Source organism: Pantherophis guttatus, chromosome 6, assembly GCF_059756535.1.
Source record: "Pantherophis guttatus breed Tessera chromosome 6, ASM5975653v1, whole genome shotgun sequence".
Classification (NCBI taxonomy): domain Eukaryota; kingdom Metazoa; phylum Chordata; class Lepidosauria; order Squamata; family Colubridae; genus Pantherophis; species Pantherophis guttatus.
The window spans coordinates 48,236,389-48,249,858 of NC_142068.1; the positions used below are offsets into that span (position 1 = coordinate 48,236,389).

At 38.0% G+C, this 13,470-nt stretch overlaps 1 protein-coding gene across 1 annotated transcript in view; it reads left to right on the forward strand.

Annotated features, from left to right (window-relative positions):
• The first annotated feature begins 601 nt into the window (after positions 1 to 601).
• Positions 602 to 13,470, forward strand: part of NEURL1 (neuralized E3 ubiquitin protein ligase 1) — a 109,705-nt gene continuing 96,836 nt past the window's right edge. Inside the window, exon 1 of the mRNA XM_034440021.3 lies at positions 602 to 1,711. Coding sequence (XP_034295912.2) covers positions 1,627 to 1,711 — 85 coding nt within the window. The 5' untranslated portion in view covers positions 602 to 1,626. The remainder of the gene's footprint in view (positions 1,712 to 13,470) is intronic.

A 13,470-nucleotide genomic window follows, 5' to 3' on the forward strand; every position in this document is an offset into this window, starting at 1 on the left:
ATCCCCCAGCCAGCAGTGTTTCTCAACCTTGGAAGCTTGAAGATGGGTGGACTTCAACTCCAAGAATCCCCCAGCCAGCGCTGCTGGCTGGGGGATTCTGGGAGTTGAAGTCCACCCATCTTCAAGCTACCAAGGTTGAGAAACACTGTATTAGAGGGTATTTATGCAGAAATCTGGAGCCTCAACTTCCTTTAGTATACAATTGCAAAAAAGCATCCAGCTCTCAGATGTCTCAGATAGGTGTCATTTTATATCTACCTACCTTTGGATACAGATGTATCCACTTTGCCACCAAACACTATTATTCCCTCCTACTTTTGCACAAGGTATCAAAAGTATTTTTAGGAGAACGAGCACGTGGGCGGGCCACAGAATCTCAGTTCCTGATTTAATCCAACCGACTCTAAGGGGAAACAAATGGGTTAGCAGAGAAATATTTTCGGGACGTGCCCAGGACCACCCCTCTTCCTCACCCCTACCGTACTACCGAAAACATGACACCGCTAGGCAATCGGTTCACCTGCCGGTTCGGGGACTCGCGCCTAGGGCACCATTTCGGTTTCCGCGTGTAAAATTACTCGCCCCGCCGACCCTCTTCTCCGACTCCTCCCTCACAGCAGCAGCACTCCGGCGCCCGCATTCACCGGGTCGGCTGCCCATATGTCCCTTTCATCTGGCCAAATAGGTGAGCCTGCGCCCGCCCTTTTCTCCTCAGCGTCCACCTCTGGAGCGAGAGGCGAGGCGAGGCAGAGCTTTCACCGGCGGTTTTCGCTCCAAAACGATTCTGTGTCTCCGCCCCACGCCCGGTGAGGGATGTACGGCCAGGTACCTGTGGACCAGGTACCGTGAAAAGAAAAAAAAGGGGGAGGGGGCGAGGAGGGGGGAGAGGAGGGGTCGCGCCGCTCTCCGACCGGCCTCCCACTCCAGAGGTGGCACATCTGGAGTTGTCCACGTGACCCGTCCGGTCTCTTAAATGCCGAGCCTGAGGAGGCAGCTATCGCCATAACAACCAGATTGGAAAGGGGCGCCACAGCTCTCCCCCACCCCAGATAAGGAAGAAATGCCGGGGGAGGAGGAGGAGGAAGGTGGCGGGTGGGGGGTGGCTGATCGAAGGATTAGGAGACGCCAAGTTTCAGCTGCAGCTGATGGCTGAGCGAAGGCGGGGCCAGATGACATCCCTCCTCTTGCTTTGCCTGGGCAAGGTAAAGTAGACGGAGGGAGCCAGCGGGAAGGGAGAGGGGGCGAGAAGAGACGCCGAAAGAGAAGCGGGACTCGGAGCGAGGATTTGATGGGTTTCGAATCCACCTGAATTCCCCGAGGGATACAGAGCAGAGCGCCGCAGAAGGCTTCCAGGCTGTTAGCCCAACGGGGAGACAGCTTCTTGCCGTTGGTTTCCCATGCATGACAGCCAAGGAGATGTGGACTTAGCACCATTTATGAGGAAGGAGAGACAAAGGGGATCTTAAGCCGAAGGGATATCGAGAGAGAGGAGGAGGAAGGTCCGAAGACGGGAGGGGAGAGACCAGCCCTTTGCTCCCCTCCATGACCCCCTTCCTCTCACCCAGAGCAGCACAACAAACCTAGAGCCTTCCAGTTCTTGTCATCCCCTTAGCTGCCTTTGGTGCCATGGGGAACAGTTTCTCGAGTATCCCAGCAATGCCTAGGGGCAACCCCAACCGCTTCCACAGGGTCCATCATCAACATCTCAAAGGTAAAAACTTCATCTGGTCTTGAATTTAGCGTGTAGCATGAAATGCTGACTGAAGCCCTTGAAAGTTTGGATATTATAGGAGTCCTCAATCAAAGCTTATACACGATTAAATGTCAGCCTCTAAACCCACCCACCCTCCCCTCCATTCTGTAATACATCCCAGGATGGTTAAAGTCACCTGAAACCCTTCCCCAATAAGAATCTTTTTTTTGTTTGCTTTCTCTCTCTTTTTTCTTTTTTTACTCTTGTGATGGGGAATTTTGTTGCAGAAATAGAAAAACTTGATTCCTTTGCTTGGGTTTGCAATCATGTATCTGGATACTTGGGAGTCAATGTTTTTCTTTGGAAATAAGTCTCGTTGGACTTTACTGCTGAGTTATTGCAGGGAAATGGGTTTATTTATACCTCTCCTAACTCTTTCTTCAACTATGAATTGGGTAAATAACACATTAGGATGGCATCAAAAAGGAAGGAGGAATAACATGTCTTAAGGAACTAGGCGATATACTTCTGAATGAGTGTGCTGCAGCTGCTGTTGTCTTGGTAACCCCATAAATGTCATCTTTTTGAGTGGGAGGATCCATTTTAGGAATAACAGATTTTATGTGCATCAATGATATCCTGATGGTTGTAATTCAGATTTGATTAAATATTACAATCCTTTCTAAATGCTGTTATGTTTAAAAATCTTCAGCAGTCACTACTGACATAATTCCCAATAGATTTGTTTGCAAATCTAAATACCCAGCATATGAATCACCTGAGCTTCTTTTGGTATACTGGACTCCTAGGCATTGCACAAAAATATCCTGCTGGGTCACAAAAAATGAAGCCAGAGTATACTTATTCCATAAATTGTTTGGGACTAAATGGACGTCAATTATACAAAATTAAATGATTTCTCAACCACTGAGAACTCTCTTATTTTAAAAAGTATTTCCATCTATTTATCTATTTACTTATTTTGTTGAACAATCTAGAATAACAGGTATATATTTCATGCATATTACATTCACTAATTCAGTTTTAAAATAAGACAACCAGGGTTGGCTGTTAAAAAGACGATTAATGAAAAATGAACCTTCTGCATCCCGTGTTTTCTAATCTTTCATACTTGCACTTTGGTTGCTTCATTTGTTTACAATATAAGAAAAGGCGATTAGGTGTAGGGCAATGTACAGATTGATAATGAAAAATGTTTGAAATCAAATGATCTATTGTTATTTTAATGAAGCTCCTATGTAGTTTCAAGAGTATTAGTAGCTTTGTCTAGTTCTGCAAATGATGGTCAAGAAGACAATTCCAACATGGACTGAGTCAGAGAGAAATCAGGGCAAGCAATTGCTCAGTTTAAAATTAGATGTGTAAAAAAGGAGGCAGGCAGATGAATCTTTCCCAGAACCATCATTCTGTATCAGTGCTGCAGTAGTTAGGATTCTGTTGTAAACTGCCAAGAAAGATTTATCATTAGAACAAGCTTCTCAACTGGAAATTATTCTGGGAGAAACTTAAATTATAAAATCCATAAGCTGACACCACATATCCTCGTAATTATTATTAGCTTATACTTATGGAACACAAATGCAGTTTGGAATAACCTGACTTGAATTGCTTTCATATGACACGCTTTTGGGTGCATTTCATATCTCTTCCTAATCCCCAGTTAAACTGGGTTTGGTTGCTGGGCTGTCACTACTTGTAGCAAATAGACAAAATGGTCCTTGTAGAGTTTAAATGCTAAAGGACTGAAATCACTTAAACGAAGTGTTAACTAAGCTTTCTCTCGCCTTGTATTTTAAAAACAACCCTGCCAAGTAACTGCCAGGGACAATATGTGCTTTTTCCATTTTTCCCCCCAAAAAGAAGATTGCCTTAGGTCCTACGTTTACATGAAAAATAAACAAGTTTGATTGTATTTGACAGATTTCTCTAAAATGCTTTGGAGGCATAGCAGCGCAAAATTATGAATGTGACACTATTTTGTTACACTTGTGGAAATATATTTTAACTGAAGATGTATTTTATTTCAGTCTATTTTCCTAACAATGTTTCAGATTGGGAGGGATGCAGAAATCCTCACAGCTTTAGTGATGTCTGTTTGTCTTTAAAATAAGGACTTCTTGCTTATCTTTGTGAATAATCTTCTCTAAACAAGATAGTGGTACTAATACTGAAATTCAGAGTCCATAAAAATTATATATATGGAGTTGTAGGCTCTCTCTCTCTTAAAGTCCATCTCACACTAATCTGTTGTCTATGAAAAGTGTTGGGACATTTTGGAGCATATACTCCTAAGGGACCTAACCCATCTGGAAGAAATCAGATTGGGAAAGGTTGTTACAGTTCTTGCAACTGTACAAAGAGACACAATATCATTTTTCCAGCTACATCTTACTTTTTCAGTTATCCAAAATGTTTTAAAGAAGGCTACCTATATCCGCATTTATAAGTTCAGGTAAATTTGGTGAACTTCATCCATTTTTCCTTCTCAAAACTTTTTAAAAAGTATAAAATGCCCACACACAAAAAATAAAAAAACCATTAAAAATAAAAAGAAATGGATAAAAAGGCAGGAATGGAAACAGAAAGGAACAAAAGCTATTCAAAGAAAGTAACTTTCAACTTCCTTCAATACTGATAATAAGCCTAATATCAATGACGTTTTGAATTAGAATGAATGATAACAGTACTTCTATTCATCATAAACAAATTAATCACCAAAACCCAGAACTTCATCAATTTCTGATAAGCAGATTCAGAATAAATTTGATAGCATCTTTCTAGGCTTTTAGTGTTACCCTTTAGATTTTTGTTTGCCATAGAATAACATGGCTATTCTCCTAAAAGAACAAGATTATGAATGATATTTGGTGACTAAGTTTGAATCAATCTCTCAGTTTCAATTTCTGTCCATTTCTTATTTTTCTGATTCTATAGTACATTCATTTCAGCCTATTTGTATTAATTAATGAATTAATCATATAAGAAAGCTGTATGAAAATTCACATTTTTGAGTATATTTCTCCTAATATCAACATTGTTATATGCATTTCTTTGTGTTGGGCATGATATTTTTCCTTATAGAATAGAATATATTTTCTGTATTTTTCCCTATTTTACCCATTACTGGATATTCTTTTTGAATATACATTTTTTAAAAGTCAGTCTTGACTCTTGGCAACTGCCTGGACAAGTTCCGGCACTTTTCTTGGTAAGACTTCAGAAGTAGTTCGTCTGCTTCCTAGGGTTGAGAGAGAATGACTGGCCAAGGCCATCTAGCTGGTTTTCTGCCAAGGCAGGACTAGAACTCACCATCTCCTGGTTTCTAATCTAGTGCCTTAACTACTACACCAAATTAGCTCTCATATGCTTTTTAATACTATTTTAAATTGAGTTGCAAACTCTGATTTAAAATGTTGAAAAGTGTTAATTTCAGTATATAAGCGTTCATATATACTTTCAGTATATATGAACGAGAGATTAGCTAGATAAATGTATATATAAAAATGGATACAAACTGATTTCTTCTTTACCCATCCCATCACTACTGATGAAAAGATGATGTTTCAAATTGCTGTGGTTCAAATAGATTGACAGAACTTTTATGCTTTTGAATCTTACTCGTTGTATTTGTAATTTATAAGAAACATTGTATGTTTCTTCTAAGTTATAAATCTTCTGAAAAGTACCGTAGCCAAGTCATGTCCTTGATAGGGGACTTCAGAGAGTTCATGGGGGCTAAGAAAGAAGCCATGTAAAAGCAATAGGACTGAGTATGGGTTTTTTTTAATTCAGTTTCTTGAACAATAAAGAGACATATCTTTTGTGAAAAACTGTCTTTATTTTTTTCCATTGCCTTTACCTTATTCCAATCCTCTTGAATAGGATAGCATTTTATTGTGATTCATCACATATTTACGTAAAAGTAAGATGATCATTTCAGTATGAATTAAATAATAATGGTATACAATCAAGTCATTTTACTACTTGGCAGGTAGATTCAAAAGAACAAAATATGCAGAACTGAAAAAGATCACCAAGATAGCTTGGCTTTCTATAGGGATTCAGAAATGCCCTTATCAGTTGGAGATTCCCGAAACCTTCCTCTCCAATCCAAAAATGGATGTAAAACTCTATACAGTATACAGCATACCACCTAATGTTCTTAATATGTAGCTTTTAGGGAAGTAAGGACAGAAATAGACCTATAAATAAAAATCAAAGTTGCTTTTCAATTTCATTAAATTTCATTTATGAAATTCATTTATGAATTTCATTCATATCTTTGTTTCTCTGTGTCATATATTATATGTGTGTATATACATAATTTCATATTTATTTTGTCATGTTTATGTAGTATATGTAGGAATGTGGTGGCTCAGTGGCTAAGACACTGAGCTTGTCGATCAGAAGGTCGGCAGTTCAGCAGTTTGAATCCCTAGTGCTGCGTAACGGGGTGAGCTCCCAGCTTCTGCCAACCTAGCAGTTCGAAAGCACGTAAAAAATGCAAGTAGAAAAATAGGGACCACTGTGGTGGGAAGGTAACAATGCTCTGTGCGCCTTCAGCATTGAGTCATGCCATCCACATGACCACGGAGATGTCTTTGGACAACTCTTCGGCTTTGAAATGGAGATGAGCACCGCCCCCCAAAGAGCCAGAAACAACTAGCACACATGTGCAGGGGAACCTTTACCTTTACCTATGTAGTGTATATTGGAGGAGGTGGCCCTTTGAGAGTTGTATGCAATGAAATTTCAGTTTAATGTATGCTGATTAGTGTACATTCAAATTGAAAATAGTTATTATTCTATTCTATTCTATTCTATTCTATTCTATTCTATTCTATTCTATTCTATTCTATTCTATTCTATTCTATTCTATTCTATTTTAAAAAGAAATAGCTTGTAAAAATAAATTTGAGGAAGATTAATTATTTTTGTAAAATTGGCTAAATTTGAAATCCACAGAGGTGTTTTCTGGCACGACCTGGGTTTATTTGTATTCCATTTTCCCAAAATGGCATGTCTATTAAAATTATATATAATCATATATATAAACATAAATAATAAACAACATACAATTAAAATATCCATGTTAAAAATTAAGAAACCAATATTTGTAAAAAATTAATAACTAATAATAAAATGAGATAGCCAGGGAATAAAATCAAAACAAATTAATTTGAAATAAAGATGATAAATTTGAAAATTAATTAATTTGAAAAATCAATATGATGACTTCAACTAATCTCCAGATTATCCACTGAAAAGTTGGGTCTTAAGTAGCATCTAGATCATCAAAAGGGATAGGAGAAGTATTGATTATAAGGGGACATCTATCTAAAAGGCCAGAGCAGACACTTAGAAATGGTTCTTCCAGGCTTTCATGAATGAAGAGAGGTATAAAAACATTTCCTAGATAGAATGTCCTGGATGGACCCATGCTTTTGAATGGAATGTTAATTTGTAAGAATTGTAAAATTAACCAAAGAAATTTAGATGTTAGAATTGTCTTTTAAATATTTTTAATTAACCACTCTCCATTTTTTGAAGCTGGGGTACTTTCAGTTCCAATAAAATCCACTAAGGCTAAGAACATAAGCACTTTATTAGACAACATGCAAAGTAGTTTTTCTTATCTCAGCATTTTGAAGCAAAACAATAATGAACAATTCACTTTCTTTTGTGCACATGCAGTGGCATGAATATACTTTTGGACTTCCTTTTCAGTGTGTCCCCAACTTGCTAACTAAATCTCCTTTGAGGGTTTGTGCTGTAGCTTGCAGAATATCATTAAATATTCATATAACTTTTCTCATAGCAAAGCAAGGTGCTCGTTGTGTGAAAAAATTGGGTGAGAATAAATAAAAAAAGAACAGAAGATACCAAACCCAAGTCCACTCCCTGGTATCTCAGGGATGTACACTTTATTCAGGGCACATACTTTACTGGACAATTTCTCATAGAATAAATTGCAAAGCAGAAAATCTTGTATACGTTAATGAACAATTCAAGAAAATGATTGAAAGAAAACAAGTCTCTCATAATTTAGAATATTTGTCACATTGAAAGTGAATTTTGCCCTGTGGGGAAAAGTACATGTTACATATAAGATTATACAATGCATATCATTTATTTATTTGTTTCAATTTGTATACCGCCCTTTTCCAGCAGGACTCAGGGCAGTGAACAGCCAGAATAAAACAGAACATACAAAATTTAAAAACCTTTTAAAAATGATTAAATATTTTTGGCCGCAATTTAAAACAACCCAATTAAAATCAATTAAATTTAACCAAAACAGTGGGATCAAGCCAGCCCGGCTAGGTGAAATAAATAAGTTTTCAGGGGCCGACGAAAAGTCCGGAGGTCTGGTATTGTACGTATCTCTGGGGGGAGGTTGTTCCAGAGGGTGGGCGCCACCACAGAGAAGGCTCTCCGCCTGGGGGTCGCCAGCCAACACTGTCTGGCGGACGGCACCCTGAGGAGGCCGTCTCTGTGCGAGCATACTGGCCGGTGGGAGGCTATTGGTGGCAGAAGGCAGTCTCATAAATAACCCGGCCCTAAGCCATGGAGCGCTTTAAATGTGGTCACCAATACCTTGAAGCGCACCCGGAAGACCACCGGGAGCCAGTGCAGCTCGCACAGGAGAGGTGTCACATGGGAGCGCCCCGTCGCTCCCATAATCCCCCATGCGGCCGCATTCTGGACCAGCTGGAGCCTCCGGGTGCACCCCAGGGGGAGCCCCATGTAGAGAGCATTGCAGTAGTCCAGGCAGGAGGTGACAAGTGCCTGAGTGACCATGCGTAGGGAGTCCCGATCTAGAAAGGGACGCAACTGGCGTATCAGGCGAACCTGATGAAAAGCCCCCTGGCCACGGCCATCATATGCTCTTCTAAAGACAGCCGTGCATCCAGGAGGATGCCCAAGTTGCGAGCCCTCTCCGTGGGGGCCAGTGATTCATAATAACCCTTCATAATAAATATGAAGGGTTGATAATAAATTGCTTGGACTTGGTTTATTTATCTTTTAGTACCATTTGAGCATAAAAGAGAATGTGTCACATTTTTCAGTTAGATAGATTGTAATCCTGCATATGTGAGACAGGCTGGAGAATAGGAATTTGACTCATCTCAGCATGTACTTTTAGCTGAAAGAGTCTCGGTGCTTCTTTCTTTGGTAATATGAAAGATAAAAACAATATGATAAAGTACACATGATCCTCAATAAAAACAATGTCCAAGCCTTCCTAAAATTCCATGAATGAGACAGACTAACTGAAGAATTAATGTCTCACTTGGAATCACTCTAAAATTGTGGGCCATTATTTCAGTGTTTGGGGAGACAAAAGAATAACTATTCTTCCACTTTATGCAAAGCTGATTATTTACATGAATTTGCCTTTGGGATATATAAGTCTATTGTGTTATACCAAAACCAGAATTTGGCGTTTGATATTGTATGCATATGATTGATTTGGAACATGTACAAATTGCAAAATTATGGTGTCAGTACTGTATTTCCCATGTGCACAGACCCCTGAAATGGCGGTGGAAATAGGCCTTACGTGCATGTATAACAAACTAACATTCTTTTTCCTTTCTCACAGCCCAGAAACTTGGCTTTTATTTAAGAATTTTGAATATTGAATAAACATGATTCCAGGATAAAAAGAAGTTCAAAGCTTTATGTTAGATATGACAAATGTATTGTGCGATTGCTCTTCCTTTGCCTGGTTTTAATCAGGTGTTTTAAAAAAAAGATACTTAAAAGTCAGCACTGCATTGTTTCATACCTGGTCTATATAATAGTTGTGCATAACATGTACCAACACCACCTAGATTTATCCCATATGGGTTTCCTCCAACTATATGTGGGACAATTGCCGATAGTGGGATCCCAGCTGCTCTTTCCATTTGACCTTGTAACAATGTGCTTCGAATATTGTTTCTCGTCCCATTATTATCTTATTACTGTGAGCACAGCTTTAATTCTGTTCTTTGTTTATGGTGAAACAAAACCATTCTTCTACCAGGTCTCTTGCCAAGAATCAAGAACAAAGGAAGAAGCTAAGGTTCCATTTCATAATGGGATTGAAGATAAAAATTGTAGAATTTTTGTTGCAGTTTTTATACTTTTCCAGAGTGCAATTTAGGTGAATTAGTTTTTAATTTCAAAACACAAAATTTTGGGACAGGATGATCATTTTCTCCCCTCTTCCAAAAATTGGTGCCAATCAGAAGCAAGAGCAGAATTTTTCAACATGGAGCTCCATCTATTTCTTCAAGCCCCATCAAGGCAAGAAAGGAACATTCACTTACCTAATGCTGCACTATGTTTCATATGTTTTTGGAAGTAGTAAAATGATTGCAGTAGTATTGCTTTTTAGTGTGACTGCACTCCCAGAAAGAGTAACAGGAGCCAGGAACATGGGGGAAGGATGTTTTTTCCTGTTCACTGAATTCTCAATGGGTGGACAGAGGTAGCCATCCCCAATTGGAGTAGGGAAACTACCCCGATTGCTCAGGGAAGAGGAGGTGTTACTTACCAGAAAGAGTAAGTTGCCTTGTATTTTATATAATAGTTGAGCTACCCTGTTTTTCCATTATAGATGTTTCCATGGTTAGAGTACAGCAACTACTAATTATAGGCGTATGAATGTGAGAGATATAATTTCCATTCATTTAGCACCCACCTGCCTTCTGCCACCTTGCTAGTTTTCACCTCCAGTATTTTATTTCAAGGCTGTAGCTTTGTTTTCTATTTATTTAACTGATTTGTACAGTTAACATCTTATTCCCCATAAGGAAAAAAATCCCCTTACCTTAGGTTAGTCTGACAAAGCACACAGAAATTCACACCCCATCCCATTTTGTGTGTTTCACATCTGGCTGGTATGTTCTGTTTGGGTTCTAAAGGGCTCCCGTAAATAAGGCCCTCTGTTTCACAGGGCTGTAATTATTGACCTTTTATTTATTTTATTCCTCAGTTCCTCTTTTTCCCTTCACTTCTTCCTTAAAACCTCAGTAGCTGGTACTGGGTGATCAGGGATTGAATAAGAGATTGATGGTGTTATTAAAATAACCCAGCATACGAAAGGCAAGGCAGCACCTGTAAGTCAATATCTGAGTGGCAAAACTGAAATGTTAGAGAGAATTCTTTTTCACAGGAACTGAGATAAGAATCTTAGCAGTTTATTATATGTCCCAGGCATTTATAACCTGTTGATGCCTTTCCTAACTGGATGCCTTCCAGCTGTATTATTTGCAGAATTCTCACCCAGATTATCAATTTGGGGATAATGCTATTCCCAATATATTCCGTGAGCAAATTTTGAGAAACACTGGACCACAGAAATCTACATTTAGTAAGAGATTTTGTGTACTGCTTTGTTTGCATAGTTGTCAAATAGAAGTAGTTCTGATTGTAGCTTTATTAAAAATAATAGCCAAAATTGATTCTAAGGTAACTTTTATTTTCACTTCAAAGTATTTGTAGGCATCTGCAAATACTAGCATGCAGCGTTGTGACCAACTACAAAATGGTGGAGTTTGCTTTGTGATGTCATGTTGCACATTTTGTCATTTTGCTGTCATTGTGTTTGAGAAAGGAAATCTCTATGTCTGGGATTGGAATAATATTGTGATGGCTAGGAAAGTAAAGGAGAGGAGAATGAAGAAATTGGGGAACAGAAGAAACTGTTGTTTGAGGGTCAGGAAATTGTTAGTTTTCAGTTGTTAAGAGTTTTCCTTTAAAATACAGAGGACTCTTTAGTCTTAAGAGCTTTGTGCTTTGAAGGTTGTTCTCAGATATTTTTATGGTAAACGTGATATGTATTTATGATCTGTGTATTTTTTTTTTAATTTGATTTATATGCCGCCCTTCTCCGAAGACTCAGGGCGGCTTACAATGTGCTCAGCAATAGCCTTCATCCTTTTGTATATTTATACAAAGTCAGCTTATTGCCCCCACAAACTGGGTCCTCATTTCACCTACCTTAGAAAGGATGGAAGGCTGAGTCAACCTTGAGCCTTGGCGAGATTCGAACCCTGCAGTAATTGCAGGCAGCTGGTCTTAATAACCAGCTTAATAACAGGGTGCCTTAAACCCCTGTACTACCAAGGCTCTTTTTCTGTATGTTATAATGCTTTCTGGTTGGTTAGTGTATTTTATTATTGTAATATTTCCTCTTATTGTAATAGTATATAAAACTTGATACATTGTGTTGTTTCAATGTAGTAGTATTTATGTAATATGTTTAAAGTTATGAACATTCTATTATTTAGAAAGCTTAGAGCACTAAAGATAAAAAGAGAACAATTAAAATTCTGCTTTTAATTAAAGTGCAGGATATCAATATTAAAGACATTAGTTTATTTGATTTGCAATCCAAAGTTAAGTGTAACATAAAAACAAATGGTTGCATCATAGTACTGGATTAGTTATATAATAATAGTTTGGTCTTGAACTAATTGCTTAATATTAAGTTCTCCATTGTATTATTACTTAATGTGTGTGTATTGTGTTTTCATAAGAAAACAGCTTATTCATTGCTACTATGTCATGATGTATGAATAGTGTATCGATATTTTGTGAATGGGATCATACATAGGTAATGCTTGGCTTATAACCATTCATTTTGTGATTGTTCGAAGTTACAGCGGTACTGAAAAAAGTGACTTATAATCTAAAGTGACTTACGATCCCCATATGGCTATGTGATCAAAATTTGGGCACTTGGCAACTGGCATGTGTGTATGACAGTTGCACTGTCCTGGGGTCATGTGATCACCTTTTGTGACTTTCCCCGCAATGGAGGAATTCAGATTTGCTTAATGACCACATGATTCACTTAACAACTGCAGTGATTTGCATAGCAACTATGGCAAAAAGAGTTGTAAAATGGGGCAAAAATCATTTAACAACTGCCTTGCTTAGCAATGGAAATTTTGGATTCAGTTGTGGTTGTAAGTCAAGGACTACCTGTAGCTATTAAAATATAGTCAAGATGACATCTATTTGTACTTTGTACATCTTGACTCTATTGACTTCTGAATTCAATGATGTTTCTTGGAAGTTGGACTCAGGCTTTCATTAAAAAAACAACAGTGATAATTCTAAACAAAATATTGGTAAGTGTTGAAACATTGTACAGTTACCCAAACAGACTGAATATTGTTAAGATGTAACCAGGGAGACAGCTTTGTGATGAGGAAGGGGGAAAAAACTAGTATTATTTTGTGCATCTGTCGTAAATTTCTGCATTTTTTATTATCCTTTTATAAAGGACAACTCTGTAGTAGAAAATGCTGACCAAAATTCTTGTTTGCTTGAATGCACATAGATTTTGGTGATATACTATGTTACAGTGTTGTCCTTTTTAAAGAATCTATCTGAAATGCATAAGAGATTACTGATCAAAATTCCATAAAAAACAGCTGTTTTTGAGGAAGTTTTTCTTAGTTACGTTCATGTAGCTGCTTACTTAAGTACCTTTCTTTTTTAAAAATCTCTTTTTAAAAAAAAAAAACTTTGTATATATATATATATTATGAATACAGAAGGAAATTAATTTTCATATCCCTTTGATTTTGCAGTACACAATCAATTTACAGAGCTGAAAATAGTCTTGTTATCTAACCTTGCAAACTGGAATATAACAGGGGAATCAGGTGAATGATACAACTCATTATAGCTTTAGCCATATTTCCAGTGCTTGCCTTGATTCTGCCTTTGCTGGCTGGGAAATTCTAGGAGTT